We start from the raw sequence: 17,652 nt of genomic DNA on the forward strand, positions 1-17,652 counted from the left end.
TGCATTAAATAATCCGGTGGATCACTTTAAATTGCATAGTAATCCACTTGTAGCAATATATTTATCGGTCTTTTATTTAATAATGATGTATTCTTTGTTAATAAAAACAGTGAAAAGAGGACACTCGTAAAGCCTGTCACGGCTTTCAATGTGAAATAAGATTTTCTTCACTGCAGCCAAGCCATTTAAAAAGCTCCTTTGACATCTTTACATGCGAAGAGTGAGTCATCAGTCTTGCTTTGCTTATTGGACTTGGCATTTATAAGCCATTAACTCTTGGCCTACTTTACATTTAATGCACAGATAACCTAATGGAAAAGTTGCTTTTCCCTGTGAATTTTTTTAATACAGATATTTAAAATAACTGCTTCACTTCTCCTCTCTGTCCTTCCTAACTTGTCAGTACTTTGAGCATTGGTTAGTTTGTGAGTGACTGACTGCAGTGCCTGCATCCATCAAGGTTTCCTGCTGTCATGACCAACTGTTTCCCTCTGATAACACAAGATTCATGCCCTACGAACATAATAACCTAATAGTCCTTGCTACTTCTGTCACTTTTTTTTTTCCTCACAGCGCGAGACAAAGAAGGGGGATTGAGTCAAATGACGTGAAAAAGAGATGCAGCAGAGAGATACAGAGGGATGGAAATAACTGTCCTTTTTTTCCCCACCATTATTTACAGTCATGGGGGTGTGTGCCTGGATTGTAAAGCTGCTTAGTGGTATGATTTAGCTGGGGGATTTGAATCTGTGCTCACCCCCACTTCAAGCACCCGGGTGGAGGCGGACAAAGAAAGTGAGATGGAGGGGGAGTGTGTGCATGTGTGTGATAGTGGGAAACGGCGTAGGAGAAGCGCAATCTGGTTTGGCTCCATGTGAAAATGACCTACTTCCTGTTAGCTCGCTCGCTCTCTCTCAAACCGAATTGCTGTTTTCTGATGTGCAGAAGAGCGAATGGGAGATCCTCCGAGGGCTCTGTGGGGGGCGGGGGGGGATGAGGCTGACGTGGCATGGCCAAATGAGGGATAAGTAACTGGCCTCTGGGACGTTCTGTGTGGAGTGAAATTAATGTAATGTGTGTGAAATGTAAATTCTGCATGCGCTGTATATGCAATGTGCACTTAACGCTCTATGTGAGCACACGCAGTAAAGCAGACGGGTTGCACGGCGAGATGCTCTCTGCGGCCTTAATTGCCCTAAAAGAGGGGTTGATGACAGCTGACTTCTCAGTAAGCCAATATTTGAGAGAGCCAGCCTTGCCAGATGTCCGCCAGTTGAGTGTGAATACAATGCCTCACAAATTCACCCCGTAAGCCCTGCAGGGGGCACAGCCAACATGCACGAGACGGTTTTCTAATCAAATAAGACCTTAACTCGACCTGTTAACTCAACCCTAATAGACCAACAATACTGTGAAACATGGTGGTGGCGGTATCATGCTGTGTGGTTGTTTTTCTTCAGCTGAGACCAAGGATTGAAAAATTAATGGAGCTAAGTGCAGGGCGTTTCTAATTTGATGCACCGTTTTAGGTTAGTCTTAAACATTAAATCCAAATAAAACGCACTATTGTCCAAGCACCTGGTAGTGGCAGCATCATGATGTGGGAAGTTGTTGTTCAGCAGGGACAACAGAGCTGGTCAGGGTTGCTGTAGGGGCTTGACAATTATGTACTAATTTGTCTTGTTCTGTGGCATAAAATCCCAGTAAACCATATTCAAATCTGTGGCTATAATTTGATGAAATGTCAAAAAGTCTAAAGGGGTATAGAAGTTTTTTAAGAAAATTTGTGTCCAACCCACCGCAGAGTATCTCTGCAAGTGTTTTTTGTGGTGAAAAAAAATGCTTCAAAGGAAACATCTACCCTTGCTTTTATTGAATAAATGTTATGGTTTCACTAAAGTCATTATTATTTCATTAGGTACGGTCACTCGTCCATGTTATGGTTTTGTCTTTTTAACTTTGATGCCTCAAGTGACATGATTAGATCCAGTTTTGAAAAAAATCTGACTCCTAACTGTCAAATGATGATTACTGATCAGTAGATGAAATCATGAAATCACTCTTATTTCCCAGTGTTTTTATGATAGAGACCGTTCAGGCTCTCTCAAAGGGACGGGATATGAGTCCACTTGTTCAAGTCCATATGCAGATTTCTAATCTTTCTTTCACTCTTGATCATAATATTTCATAAAACAGTTTATTGCACTGCAGACTTGAATATTTGATCATGAAGTCTTAGATATGGCAGGAAGAAAGCCACAAGAGATCATTTTTAGAGTTTGCAAAAAGTCGTGCAGGCAAACAGAGCAAAGATTAAAAAAAAAAAAGTTGCTCTAATTATTAAAGTAAAAGTCAAACCTATCCATGCACATCAAACTTAATAAACCATTCACACAGAGGTCATGGTAGTGGCAGCATCACCCTGTGGGAATTCTTTGGAAAGCTATGAGAAGTTCAATAGAGTATCACTACTTGTGCAAGGCGTGGTTTATGATTTATGGTGTATGGTTGTACTACTAGCGTGTTAGCTCAAAAGCCAGGATGTGTTGCCCTGAACAGAGCAACCACCTGCTGGGTTAGATAAAATTTGCAGAAACAGCATGGTGCCCCACAGCCGCCTGCTTTCCAGTCTGTTTGCAGCATTTAATCTTTGTTTTCAAAATTGAATGGCACCTCCACTCGTTGGCATGTTAATGTAGGTCATATGTAATATCTTTTAGATGGATTCCCTGACCAGGTATGCACTGCCGGGCTTAACCCCCACGACTCTGACTGGCTGTTCAGAAAATGAATTCATTTAATCCATCGTCATAACCCAGCCCCTCTCTCTCTCACTCAAATGCCATTTCATTTTTCCCCACTTTTTTTTTTTTTTTTCTCCAGTGCCCGAGGACTTGTCTTTGGAAGAGAGAGATGAGCTTTCGAACATACGACGCAGAAAAAAAGAGCTTCTTGATGATATCGAAGTAAGTGACACAATTTCTTTCATTTAGCTGCGATTGAAAGCTGATGGTTTGGATTGGATGAACATTTTTGAACTCTTTTGATGTGACGCTAGAGGATAATGCGTTGCATTAAACCCTGCATGCAGCTTCTCCTCTTCTATTTGCATGCAGACACACGTCTATCATATCACATGAAGTCTCTCAGTTGTCTCTTAGAATATTGTTTTAGCAAGGGCCAAATACATATGTATATGAAACTGTCAACTGAATCCTTTCTTCTTTTTTTCCATTGCAGCGGCTGAAATTTGAAATCGCTGAAGTAATGAATGAGATTGAACAGCTTACCTGTGTTGGGGAGAGGTGAGTTTGGGTTTATTTTGGCGCATATTGTACAACTGAACTGTATAGCAAACTGAATTCCTTTGAGTCTGATAGTAGGGGTTATGTTAATTATGATGAATCGGATTATATATATTATTTTCTGGCCGATACTTTCCTCATTAAAATGTGAGAGAATTATGAGGGCCAACAGTGTTTTCCTGAATCCGTAAAGAAAGGTTTGCGATTTTTATTTTGTCCAGCAAATCCTGTGACACAAGGGGATTTTCACCTTAAAATTTGGTGAAACTTGGAGCAGCTTTCATTTGATCTGCTTACCATCTTTTTCTTTTTTTTTCAAAAGAGTTTACTTCAGCATCTGTTCTAGTTCCTTTTTGTATTTTTTTTTTTTTTGAGAGGTACCGGTAGTTGATTTTACTCCCAGCATCACACCTGTCATTTTACGTTTTATGTGAACAGCTTAATCCTCTATTGTTTGATTAGTGAAGTAAAAAATAGCCTTTATCTAAACATTAGTCAAACAGTCTTTATGTGGATGCTTTCCTGCGATTGGCTGAGATGGAGTGAGGCCATGTGTCAGGCTGTGTGCGTCTCAGGTGCAGCTGGTGAAACTTGGCTCGGGTTATTTTGGGCACAAGGGAACACTGAGAGCATCCACTGAAAGATAAAGGTGCAGATTTCCATGGAGTTTAAATTCTGTGTGTTTTCAAAGGCATTGAAATGGGAAATGTTACTCTTCTGAAACTGTTGTAGAAAGGGTTGATTGAGATGTGTTGCTGCAGCTGTCACAGAACTGCACTTTGTGCTGTTTACTACCTATTTTGGTGTCTGTAGATTCAATATTTGACTGAGCAGTAAAACCTAGAAAACAGAATTGACCAACAGAGCAAACACAGCAGCTTGACACAACTTGATGTGAGATAATTGCACTAATCAGAATTTTGTGGATGATTTTTGACATTATTTTTTTCTTTATAGATACAGTTTTTCTATGTGGTATACAGATTTTAGGTGATTCAGAGGTTTTCAAAAGATACAGTAGTAGAACAATTTTCACAAGTCACAGTCAGGGCCAATCAAGCTGAAAATCATCAAATTCTGGTCACTTGCTAATTTCTAATATCTCATATCTAATAGTTTTTTTTTATCATTATTATTGCAGCAAAACCTCACAAAGAAACAAACAGATTGCCATGGGAAGGAAGAAATTCAACATGGATCCTAAAAAGGTCAGACAGGTTTCTAAGCTTCCAATGAGACTTCAGAATCAACATAACCTTTGCTTTTGTATGAAGTGATTTATGTTATACTAAAATGATTTATCACATGTCTCAAAACTACTGAACTGAAGAGTAATATCTTCACAGGGAATCCAGTTTCTTCTGGAAAACGATCTTCTCCAGAACACCCCAGAGGACATCGCACAGTTCCTCTACAAAGGCGAAGGGCTCAACAAAACCGTCATTGGCGACTACTTAGGGGAACGGTAACCTCTCCAGTTTTCCCTCTGCTTTCTTTTTACCTTCCTTTTCTCTCTTCCTGTCTTTCTGTGAGCTCTGCTTGCCTGTGCTCTGACCCAACCAGAAATCTCCTGGAAGTCAGTAGCCTGAATTTATGAAGCAGAGCCGTGACAGGAGGCAGTGCAACTAAAAAAAAAGAAGAAAAAAAAAAAGAGAGAGAGAAAAAAAAATCTGGGCGGACATGTGGTTTTTATCTGAAAGATGTTGGGGCAGGGGTAGAGCTGTCAAAATACAGACGCAATAGTGTCTCGCTTAGACAGCTCAACAGTTTTGGAGCTAAAATAGGTGCTGCATCCTAGCTGCCGCATTCGACTTTCCTCCAAGAGTCCCAAAATGCACCACTATGAAGTGTTTATCTCAATTTAACTCAATATAACTTTCTTTTCTTGATTCTTTTTTTTTTTTTACAGGGATGACTTTAACATCAAGGTCCTTCAGGCATTTGTGGAGCTTCATGAATTTGCAGACCTCAACCTTGTTCAAGCCTTAAGGTGAGATATACAATACTAACAAACACTGGGTCACACTTTAATTTGGTCTTTCTGTTATGTGTCAGATGTCAGCATAAAAGGTATCGTCTTTTTCAGTACAGCAGTTTAATACTGTCAAACCTTATAACTAAAATCACAACCTTAGCATTTACTCCTGGATAAAAAGGTGTCTTTTTTTTATTACTGCAACTTGTGGATTACGTGCAAATATTGCTTTTGGGGGACGATGTTACACAGCCGCATGTTTAAATGTATTAATGTTGTGGCATCTGGCATTAGGAACATCATTCTGCTAATAATTGTGAATCAATAACTTAAAGTATAAGGACAGATAATTTGAAAAAGATCAAAATAAAAAGATGTAGCTTTTACAATGATTGAAACTCTAAATAATATTTTCCTTGAAACTTTGTTGGGATTTCAGGAAAAAAGTGTTTCCCATGTTGCTGTCAAATTTGGTTAACAGGAAAAAAAAACTATTATTTTAAACTTATGAGAAATGTTAATCTGTTCATCTGGCAACATTGTGTTGACACTGACAACCTTAAATTTAAGACGTTAGAAATCTGTGTGTCTCTACTAAGTTAGTACACATTGAGAAAGATTTTTTTTTTTATTTCCAAAATGGCTAAAGCTTGGAGGGAGAATTTTTTAACTTTTTAATTAAATTTATGCCTGGAGGCTCAAGTGTTTGGCAAGCTCTAATCAGTTTTCTTACTGCAAAGCACAACGTTTAGCTACATAAATGTTCCCATCATCATCGTATTTTACCATAGCAATGGTGTTGAATTTCTTAACATTCCTGCCAAAAATAGCGTTTTAAACAATCACAACAGCATTGTTAACTTAACTTTTTATTCTTCTTGGTTGTCCTCCTCTTCTTCTCCTATTAGACCAAATCCTGTGCTGGCTGGCACCAGATTTGAGCTAAAAATTCAATATAAATTTTGCATCAAAAATATGTGATGAGATCATCATGTTTCTGTTTTCTGCTGTTGCAGGCAGTTTCTGTGGAGCTTCAGACTTCCTGGTGAAGCCCAGAAGATCGATCGCATGATGGAGGCGTTTGCCTCCAGGTACTGCCAGTGCAATCCTGGTGTCTTCCAGTCCACAGGTACACACACACGCACACACACACACACGCACACGCACGCACACACAGCAGCACCAGCATTGTCATGACTCAGTCTGGATGGATAACTTGAGCCAGAAAGACCTCTGCAAATTCAAATCAATTATTTTGACTGTTTTGTTCCCAGTAGGCTGCCAGGTCTGGATGTGAAGTATAAATTTTACTTTGGTCGAAGCAAATCTTTTATCTCTTCGCAAAGATAAACGTTCTCTCTCAGAAAATAAGATTAGTATTTCAATCTCTGTATAAAGTTCACTTCCTCAGGCATAAATTTACACTTCTCAAAATTTCAGCTAAAGTTAACATGTTGGTCTTTAAGCAGCAGCTTTCCCCCCGACCCCTGTGTAATCAGCGTCCGTGTCTCCAGCGGCTATAACTGTATTGATCTCTGCTCAATGGCGGTCATTAGTACAGTCTTGTCTCGTTGCGTCCCGTGTGGAGCCTCCTGTGTTCAGGTGGCAGCTCAGGTCATCACTATTGAAGCAGCGACACACCCAGACTAAGTTATTGGCCATTTCCTGAGAACGGGGTGTGCAGTGTTATAAATCAAAGTGGAGAGGATGTTGGCTGGTGGTGTGTGGATATATGAGGTCCAGGATGGTGAGCAGGAGTTATGATCGTGGATGTGTGTGTGTGTGTGTGTGTTTGTGCAATAAAGACTGGAGGAAAAGTTGTGTCAAAAAAACTAGGCCCTTTTGGCTGATTATACATCGGTTTTTATTTCACTAGTCTCCCTCTTGAGAAGAAGTTAGTTGTAATTTTTACTCACAAGTCCTGTCACTCTGGTTCTTGTTTTACAACAGTTGCTTGTTTTGACAGAGTGGACTGTGCAAATGAGGTACATCTGCCTCTTCATTTTCATCTTAACTATGCTGCTGTAATTTAGCAATATAAAGAAAAACATACAATTTGCACAATAATATAGACACAGTATGTGTAGGATGATTCGTTAGCTGCTGAAGGGGCTGCTAGCCCCCTTGTGGTGTTTAAATGGACAGAACTGACACAAGTATCAGCAAGAACTGCATTTACTAAGCTGTTAGTAGCTGTACTGATGCAAAAACGGGGAAGGGAATGAAATAAACACAACTACAAGTGAATCTCTTTTACCTCCAATCTATTGTTAGCATTGCAGCTCAGCTAACTGCTACAGGAAGTTAGAAAAAAATTTCCAAAACCTGAATGTAAAACAATATATATTGTTTAAACAGACAATTATTGTAATTAATTAGCTTAGTTGTTTTTGCTCTTGATGTTTTGAAGCGATGAAAGCTCCTCCAGCCTTGACTACTTTGCAAAAGCATTCTGCCATCATGAACATGTACTTAAGTAACATGTACTTTATTGCTGGGAATTGATATGCATTGTGTCAAGAGTAACCCCTTCCAAAAGCAGGACAAATGTGTGAAACTGTCCAATTTCCTCCACAGACACTTGCTACGTCCTCTCATTTGCCATTATTATGCTGAACACCAGCCTTCACAATCCCAACGTCCGAGACAAGCCCCCGGTGGAGCGCTTCATTTCCATGAACAGAGGGATCAATGAGGGAGGAGATCTCCCCGAGGAGCTACTCAGGGTAAGAATGGTGACTTATTTAGTTTGAATGTCTGGACAGACTTAGCCCTGTACTGCAAATCACTGCGCTGGTGAATGCATGAAGTGTTACTTTTTTTTTTTAAACTGTCTTTCTTTAATAGTTTGAGTTTATATATAGACTTTATGAAAAGCAACAGAGAAAATTGACTCTTGTCAACAATTAATTTTAGATTAAACTTAATCCACTTGTTTTATTAAATTGTTTTATTGAAGATAACGGATTAAAAGTGTTAAAGATGTTTTTTTTTTTTTTAAATAAAAGTTCATTTTCATTATTAACCTAGTTTGCCAGAGTTGGGGTTTAATAAGCTAAATCTGATGTAAAATATGTTTTCCCTTTTCTTTTTCTAGAATCTCTACGACAGCATTAAGAGCGAACCCTTTAAGATCCCAGAGGACGATGGGAACGACCTGACGCACACGTTCTTCAACCCAGACAGAGAAGGATGGCTGCTTAAATTAGGTTAGTGTGAGTCTCCCTCTGTTCAGCTGCGGGGAGAGTGTAAGACATCCTGGATGAATTAATTTGTTTACTCTTGCATTTTTATTTGCCTTACAGCTGGAGATTTTTTTTTTTCCTCACGAAAGCTTAAACTGCAAAGTGTTGTCACGCAGGGTGGAAGTGAAGTGTCACGGTACACAGACCAAATGGCAGCAAGAGCTTCTTTTTTTTTTTAAGTAAATGTCCTCTGAAGGGTAAACAATCAGAATAATATTAAGATTGAAACAGAAATTGAAAGCTTATAAAGGTTTCATGTTATTATGAGGACTGCGCAATAAAATACTTATTTTATGGAGACAAAAGAAGTTTCAAAGTTCAGTAATTGATTTGATATAATGGATAAAACTAACACTCCTGGCTCAAATGCAGTATGTTTAGTCTACTTATTCAAGCAGTTTTACAAGCTGATAAAGACCTACTAGTGTAGACTTTGCATACAATATTTTATGCTTGTACTCCTCTCAAACAGTGCTACATACGGTTTTTGTGTATCGGTATGTTGCTAATTGAGAACATTTTGTTTTGTTTTTTGGGCTCCATAATGTCCCACAATGCTCAATTTATCACAATTTTTAAAAATAGATGCTAGCTTAGGAACTGGATTATACATTTAAGAGTGATAATTGTTGAAATCATTCAGTAGAAAAATATATATTGTTATTTTCTCTAGTTTTATTTCTTCACACTAGTTCCACTTGATCCTGTGTTTGTAAAGCTTAAAGAAAAGGTTTCTTTAATGTGATGTTTTGCTTTGAACATCATAAATTTAATGGGTAGGGTTTCAGATATGCTTTCCCCAATACCTTTGCAATGCCTTTCAGTTTTCTTCAAATTGAAAGGCATTGCAAAGGTCAAAAAGCATGCAAGGTCAAATTTACCAAAAATATTTGTGGGGCAACTTAAACATGAGCATTTTTCTAATTCTGAAACAAAATGCTTCTTAAATAGTTTTGGTGAGTAGACACAGTCTCTCTGTGAAGACACAGTTGACCTTAATTTGGGGGGAAAAAATATACATCCTGTATTTAAGATATTAGAGTATTTTTGTCAACTACAGTCTTCCCTAAAGCAAAGAGCTACGTGTTTAATGTAGACTGTCCAGAAAACGAAACATTTCTTCTGCTGAAAGCTGGATTTATTGTAGGTCAGGAAAAGAAACAACTGTGCTGCTGGCTTTACAATTGGGTCAGGAGCGCCATTGAAGGTGAACTCATTTTCAAATGAATAATTCCCAGAAAATTATAACAACAGCAGCAGAAACCGATATTGAGAGTTGAGTTCACTCAGGGACCCCACACTGATTTATTTATGCTCAAGTAAGTGGTAATTAGGTAACATCTGTAGCTGATCACAAGGGGTCTGCCAGTTTCCTTTGTGTACACCCGTGTACCATAAAGATTTTTGGAAACCTGATGTCTGTCGGTGCCTAAAGAGACAATAAAGTATCATTTAAAAGGTGCTGCTTAACACATAAAAATGACAACAGGTGCTGTAGATCAAGAGGGGGGAAAAAACAGGCTTCTTGCTTTGAAGAAAAACCACGACAGAAAGTTGGTATTTCTCCTTCCAAATCAACATAAAAAATAATTTTCTTCTTTTGTGATAAAGACTGATGAACCCGTGCATCATCACCCTCTGCAGTAACAGTGAAAGCCACAGTCCTGAGCATCTATTTTTGGTTTAACTGACCCATAAATGGTGTGAAAACATAAGTGTGCAAAACAGCAAAGGCCCAACAGCTTGTTTAAGCGGACAGGAGGAAGTATGTGGAGGCACCTATTGCATGTAGTCAGAGTAAAATCATGATTTTAAGTAACATCTGAATATCCTTCTTAACACTCCTCCCACTTACCCATCATCCTACTAAATAATTAGTTATTTGAAACCTATTCGCTACCTTACTAGTGGTATATTGTTATTGGTGTCATATCATTTAACAATTCTGTTGCTTTTGAAGGCATCCTAATGCATTTAAGGCAGATAATTGGGATTTTGTGTGTAAAGGAACCCTTATTCCACGCACCCTTTTGCCATTTCCTGCTTTATAGCTTCATGTGTTTCTAATTTAGAGTTTACTTCATCACCTAACGGTGGCCCCAGGGGTTACTCCATTCTTAAATTACATAACTAATTATATATCTGTTATTTAACACTGAGTTTTATAGCCAAATATAAAGAATGTTTTAATGGCCGGCTTGCAGTTTTCTCATGCGGGCTAAGGAGCAGATTCACTGCAGGTGCTTTGGTTTATGACCCCATTCACACACCTGGCTTCGACCTGCACATTCCTCTAACTCTGTGTAACGTCTCAGTGGTCTCATCTAGCTGGTGAGCGCGAATTTGTAGTGTCCCAGTGTGGCTCGTAGGCCTAACATGATTACATTATGGTACGGCGCCCCCCTGGAGCCATTTCCCCGTGCCAGCTTTGACAATGATACATCTAATTTAACTGTCTAAAAATAAATCTTGGAGGATGCAGAGGAATAAATGCCTTTATTTTATTTTATTTTATTTTTTTGTTAAGTATATCTCTGTGCAGAGTGGAAATTTGCCCATGCTAATTCAACAGCCAGAGTCTATTGATATGTAAGGGAGTGGAGAAGTTTTGTAATTATGTGTAGCCCTGCGGAGACTACCGGGATGCTGCAGTGAAATCTAGAAAGTTTAGGCAATGCAAACACAGTTAAAGGAGGCCCAAAACCGTGATTTGTGTTTTATGCAAAAGGTGCAATTATGCATGAACTGAGAAGACACCAGAATCCTGGTATTAGAGCCTCCTTTTTGCTCCTACTTTAAATTTCTGCAGCTGCTGCCAGAGGCTGAACTTGCTTGCAAACCTACATTTATTTTTACTCTTCTTTTGTGTCTTTTAACACACGAAGTGGCAAACTTGCTCTGGGGTTTTGGTTGCTTCTGCCGATGTGTTTGTGTTGGGGTTTGAACCTCGAGGGGATTTTTCTTAACGCCAGGTTGGGTCCGCATCAAACCTCTTGCGATCCCTCAAGAGGGAAAAACAAGTAACAAATACGCAAAGTCAGTAACAATTTAACAGGTGTGTGAGTCATTGTTTGACTAAGCTTGAAGCTCGGAGAGATCACGGTTGTAGATTGTAATCGTAAAATAAACAAGCCAGCATAAAAGCTTCTGAAAGTCAGAGTGAACTTTCTTCTTATCATTGGATAACAGTTCAGTTTCTATTCCATACTAATAGTTAAATATATCACCTCACTGACACGCTGATAAATACAACTCTAAACCTCTTACAAAAATAGCTTTGTTTGTTGTTTATAGATGGAAAATGATTTTTGCAACCTTATTGATAATTATGTCTGATTTTAGTCTGGAGTTATTAGCAATTTCCCTGAGCACAAATCTTTCATTTAGTTCCTCATACATAAGGGGAAATGACTCCTAGATGCGCATGTGGCATATTACATGTTTATAACACTGAAAGGAGAATGTTGCATTAAAGAAACAAACTCATTTTTAGTATTAATGTAATTATAAGAAGGAATAGCTGTGGGGGTGTAGATCATTAGAGCGCCACATATTCTGCTCTTTTGTCCTGACGGGGAGACAGCCAGTCTGTCACTAGTACCAATGTGTCACTTCCTGTTTCCTCTGTCTCTTCCTGTCAGGGGGGCGAGTGAAAACCTGGAAGAGAAGGTGGTTCATCCTCACGGACAACTGCCTCTACTACTTCGAATACACAACAGTGAGTCTTCCTCCAAGAACGTCATTTATTAAAGGGAGTTTAATCATCTCTCGTTAGAAGAAGCACAACAAGTAACTGAGTGACAATTTTCCACTTACAGTTTGTTGCCAAAGTATTTAACTTTTTTATACTGTCACGTTATAACCGGATTTTCCCCAAAGGGAAATTAAATGTTGATGCACCTCATAAAATGTCTTTCTTAACAACGCATGCTCTTACATGCATTACCAGCTGTATGTGCTGACTTCTCCAGAACCGAAAAGTAGGCAGATCACCTGTTTGATTAAATTGTGATACAGCAGGGACATGTTCATAATTTGTAGGATTTGTAGTCTAAAGGACTAGAGTTATACTTTTTATGCAAAATAAGGATTTTTTTTTTCCTGATCTCAACATTATGTGGAGGGAATTCTGCCTACATTCCAGGTTTAAATGTTACAAATTATTGCTAATATAACTTTGCTCACTCATTAATTGCTTGATATCACCGTACTGTACCAACAAAAAATTTTTATAAGCGGCTGTCTGTGCTGACTGCAGCATCAGCAACGTCCTCTCCGTACCCTGGTATTATCCTTCAGCTTACTATCATTATATCCTGTCCTCTGTCTGACTGCTGGAAATACGCATTATCCGCTTCAGCATCTGAGCCGTGAGGACACGTGGAGGACAGAACATGAGGTTGATTTCAAAGCTAGTGGACCATGTCAAACTCAATTTCCTCTTAACCTCAAAATTTCTTTTCCCCCCTTTTCAGTTTGTGAACTTTGAGTATTGATTCTTCATGAATTTTACTTTCTATTCACTTGCTTGCTTAATCTTGTCTCGTTTTTGCCCTCCTAAAGGACAAAGAGCCTCGTGGGATCATCCCACTGGAGAACCTCAGCATCAGGGAAGTGGAGGAGCCCAGAAAACCTGTGAGTCTTTCCTCAGTAGAGACCACGATCTGTGTTTGCATGTCTGTCTCACAGTTACAGGACAATATTACTAGGCGAAAAGCGAATCATTTGCCCTTTTCTGTTCCACCAGAACTGCTTTGAGTTATACAACCCTAATCACAAAGGCCAGGTGATCAAAGCCTGCAAGACTGAGGCAGACGGACGTGTTGTCGAGGGCAACCATGTGGTCTACAGGATATCAGCGCCTACGCCTGAGGAGAAGGAGGAGTGGATTAAATCCATCAAGTAAGTTTCTTCCCGATAATATTGGTATAGTCTACCTTGAAGACATATTTGTTTTTTACACCAATAAATGTTGAGTTCATCGGCCACTGTGGTTGTTGGGTTTGCTCGACTGAGTAAACAACGTTTTCTGTCAGAATTGTCATACATTAAAGAGCGATAAGATATGTGTCAACGTCTTTATGGTTTCATACGTGATAGACGTTTCGGTTTAATTGTCAGGTTTGAGCTTTTTCTGAGTTTGTGCTGCAAAATCCTTATCTTGTTTTATGAATGTTGAATTTCTCTGAGGATGGTTTGCATTTGATGCGTTTTTCAGCCATTTCATCTAGCACTAGGTGGGATCAAGAAAGGAAGATACAAGCTTTTTGCACTGTATTCCTTTCACTGTTTAGACAGGCAGTCATTGACCTAAATACTGACTGCTGTGTAATTGCTTCTACTGAAGATGGTGAAGTCAAAAGCAGTTTGCTCAGCCGAACAGAGCACCTTTTTTGCTGTAATATTCTGCAATTCCTCATCCACCGTGTACATACCATTACAGCCTATTCACTCTGGAAATGATGAAGGGATAAGTGACTTTGCGTGGCACATAGGGGGGAGCCAGCAGAGCAGCTCTAAACCGGGTTTGATGCATTCGCAGCCTCTGAGGGTAACGAGCCACGTCTTCACCAGAGGGGTCCACAAGACTCTGGTCCTGGGGAGATGAAAGGCTTTTTATGGAAATCATCATTATTATTTCTTTTTTTCCCAGTCTTCTAAGAAGATGTGATGGCAAGGGAAGCACACTCTGCTTGTCCTGAGTCACAAGCATTTAGATCCAGATTATGTTGAAACATTTAGTCAATTTCTTCAGCTTTGACATTTCCTTAGATGCATTGGGTTTCCAAGGACACAAATGGGTGGTGGTGACATTTGGTTAGGGTTGCCTTGCATGTGCTTGTTCCCTCCACAGTAAGAGTAATTGTTTCATTAGAAATGACAATAAACTTTATGAATCAGGGGCATGGTCATGGTTTGCAGCATGCTTGTTGGTGCTGTGGAGTTACAAAGGCTATCAGCGATAAGATCAGTGGGGGGTTTAGCCTCTTCTTGCTGCCGGTGCTAACAGGATTTAGCAGCCGTGAAACTGGGCTCCTCAGCAGAGCCCAACTGGCTTCCTGACTCACTCTTGTTTGACGCTGCCTTTCCGTCATCGCTCTTTATGGAAGAAAGAAAAGAAAAACCTCAGTAATCTTGAGCACAATTGTTTGCCCTCCAATGAGGCCAAAAAAATCTGCAGGGGAGGAAGAGGGAATGTGTGGGATTGTATGTTTTCCTGCGTTCCTGGCAGCGTTCTGGAAGAGGGAACTCTTAAGAGGTTCTTCCAAATTGGAGTAAGAAGAAAAAAGAAATAACTCTGGATGGGGAGGGAGCTCATCTTCTGAAACCATGGAAACCTAACTAGGTCACTGCGCAAACTTTTTTTATTTTTTTCCCCCCCCTTTTTATGATCTGGTTAAGGCAGGGGTCTGCATAAATGTGTCCCATTTCCATATCAAAGACGTTTGAGACCCTTCTCTCATGTGGCGTTGTTTGTTTGATTGCTGTCCTTTCATTGGCTTCTCCAGGGCAAGCATTAGCAGGGACCCCTTCTACGACATGCTGGCCACCAGGAAGCGGCGCATCGCCAACAAGAAGTGAAGGGAGACAATCAAGTCAAGCTCCAAAGTGCTCCATCTTCCTCTCTCTTGGTTCACGAAGACACAAATGGAATGCCGCTAAGCTGGTTCACTTGGGAAACTGAAGACCCGAAGACAAACCTGGACACTCTATATGTGAGGGGAACATATAAATCTCTACTGTAATGTAGAAACCAGTTGAACCAGCCGGTTTGTGTCCTCTTCATCTCATTTACCACCCCCTACTCATATCAAAACATGTTTTAGTTGCCCCCTAAAGCACAACTGCCATGTTTCAGGTGCACATGCATGTATGTGGCTTATTATAAAGAACTATGTTTGTGTTTTGTATGTGTGTGCAGCAGTGTGCATGTTAAGTTTGTTTGCATACAGTGTGAAAGTATTTCCTCCACTGTGCTTTAAAAAAACAAAAAACAATAGTTGTTGAAGCTACAAACCAGAGTTCAGGTGGATGGCCATCAACACCGAGGTTAAAAGAATAAACAGGAGGAGGAAACAGATGGACGTTTTTAAGGGATGGAGGCTGAGTCGGTTCAGTCGAACCGCAGCTGGACCGCGGCGTCTTCTCATTCTGGTGCTGAGCTCGTCTCTCCTGGTGCCCTGCTCAGAGGAACCTCAAAAACAGTGTCAAAGAAATAGACTATGTTCTTTTCTTTGGGAGCAGAGACTTGAAATGTGCATACTTTGTTATATTTTGGTTTAGTAACGGTGCTTTTATACGAGACTTCAAAATGTAACCCTTTTAGACCTGAAGTCATAATCCTTATTCCCCAATCAGACTTTTGGACACCAGCTTTTTGTTTTGAAAATGCAAGCTCTTCAGCTCTCATGTGCCATGTAAACGGCACCTTTGAAGATCCAACGCAACTGTGATTCAGTGACCCAATAATGACATTGCACATACTGACGTTACATTATTTAGCAGGAGCATGAGAATGAAACCTTCTGAAGATCCTGAAGGTTTCAGAATGAAAGTGAAGCTTCGGAAATTAACGTCCGTCTGATTCGTTCAGCTAATTATAACCAAGATGGTGACTTCTGGGAGAAGTGATGTTTCTACTGTTGCTGGTTTTCACACAACATAAAACAAGAGTCCGTCAAAATAAGCACAGATACCTCGAAGGTACAATAGGACTCGATGTTCCACAAAATCTTGCATATTTCCTCAAATTGATCCCCGGATTTAAAAAATGACAGACTACTACATCATTCCAAGATCTGAAATAGTGCATAAGTAGCTTTATATGATTGGTTTCAAAACTGCTACAACCTTCTGTTATACTGTCCCTGTAGTCTACAAGCTTTATAATGAGATCCTAGAAAAGTATCACAGAGCTGCCCCTTTAGAAACACCTATTCTACTTTGGCACTTCACTCGATTGCAGCACCTAAAACTTGCATTTAGCTTACTTGCCCCATGCTTTGAAGACAAATTATAATCAACAATACCTGGCATTAGCTGGTGCTAAAATATATCAAGAGATCTGATTCCTGGGGTATCTTAAAGATTATGATCTCAAAAGCGCTTTCATTTTCAGAAAGCCATTTCGGTCTAAAAGAAGGGTTTGCTTTTCTCTCTGCAGCAGCCCAGTTGGTACCAGTCCAATTAAGCTCTTTCCAGTTTTTTTTATTTTTATTTTATTTCTCTACTGCGTATGTTGGTGAAGGTTAGTGTATTGTTGTGATCCTGTTTGAATTTGATTCTTGCTTGCTTTTGTGTTCCTCTTTAAGATTTTCTACTTAAAAACCAGCTATCATTTTTTTGTATTTATTTTTATTCGTGATATGATTTTATTATTACTTCCTGTAAATCTTAAATAACGTATGCCTAAGTTATGTATGTGTATATATATTGTATAGGTTTTAGTGTCTTTGTTGTAGTATGCACACTAACATTTTTGCATCTTGCTAAAGTTTGGGATCTTCTTGGCAAAAGCCTTAAACAATCATTTGATAAAAAAAAAAAAAGACTGATGGAAGTAATGAAGAGAATCTAGGTCGACTGTGACAAAGCTGTTTAAAAGCCATGACTAATGAGAAAAAGATTGTTATATTTATAAAAATGGAAAAGATTATAGTGAATATGATGTTTCATGTAATGGATGATGATTATATAGTTGATAAAGATGTCAAAAAACACCAATAGTTTTGTATGTGATTGTAAAATAAAAATGTAGGCCTTGTGAAATAAGGGCATAATTTTATCTTCTGCAGCCCTATGTGGGCATGTGGTCGCATTAATTTTTATATTCTCTGTAAGAGCTGTTTGGTCACGTTGTACATTGCGTGTATCTACATAAAGTATACATAAAGCTTGGGATATTCATTATTGACGCTCGTCTTGACCTACTTCTTTGCATAAATGAACTTTAAGTCACGTTGCAGAAAGGTATTAATTACTTTTCAAGTGCAGAGAAAGACTGTTTTGCAACGTGGCTGACTAAAGGCAATCAAGGTAAGCAAACAGGAAGTAGAACAGGATACGTTGGGAAAAACCGGTTGTGTTTCTGCAAAAACACTTATTGGGCAGGACATGGAACACTGGT

The 17,652-nt window shown here is 39.3% G+C and overlaps 1 protein-coding gene across 1 annotated transcript in view; it reads left to right on the plus strand.

The window, feature by feature from the left end:
• The window catches only part of cyth3b (cytohesin 3b), a 34,302-nt gene extending 16,863 nt beyond the window's left edge, over positions 1–17,439 (plus strand). Inside the window, exons 2-13 of the mRNA XM_007557334.2 lie at positions 2,884–2,966; positions 3,241–3,305; positions 4,447–4,513; positions 4,652–4,770; positions 5,215–5,295; positions 6,297–6,409; positions 7,858–8,006; positions 8,378–8,489; positions 12,167–12,243; positions 13,089–13,160; positions 13,273–13,427; positions 15,035–17,439. Coding sequence (XP_007557396.1) covers positions 2,884–2,966; positions 3,241–3,305; positions 4,447–4,513; positions 4,652–4,770; positions 5,215–5,295; positions 6,297–6,409; positions 7,858–8,006; positions 8,378–8,489; positions 12,167–12,243; positions 13,089–13,160; positions 13,273–13,427; positions 15,035–15,107 — 1,166 coding nt within the window. The 3' untranslated portion in view covers positions 15,108–17,439. The remainder of the gene's footprint in view (positions 1–2,883; positions 2,967–3,240; positions 3,306–4,446; positions 4,514–4,651; positions 4,771–5,214; positions 5,296–6,296; positions 6,410–7,857; positions 8,007–8,377; positions 8,490–12,166; positions 12,244–13,088; positions 13,161–13,272; positions 13,428–15,034) is intronic.
• The last annotated feature ends 213 nt before the right edge of the window (positions 17,440–17,652 follow it).

The sequence above is a fragment of the Poecilia formosa genome, unplaced genomic scaffold (assembly GCF_000485575.1).
Source record: "Poecilia formosa unplaced genomic scaffold, Poecilia_formosa-5.1.2 Scaffold88, whole genome shotgun sequence".
In the NCBI taxonomy this organism is placed as follows: Eukaryota; Metazoa; Chordata; class Actinopteri; order Cyprinodontiformes; family Poeciliidae; genus Poecilia; species Poecilia formosa.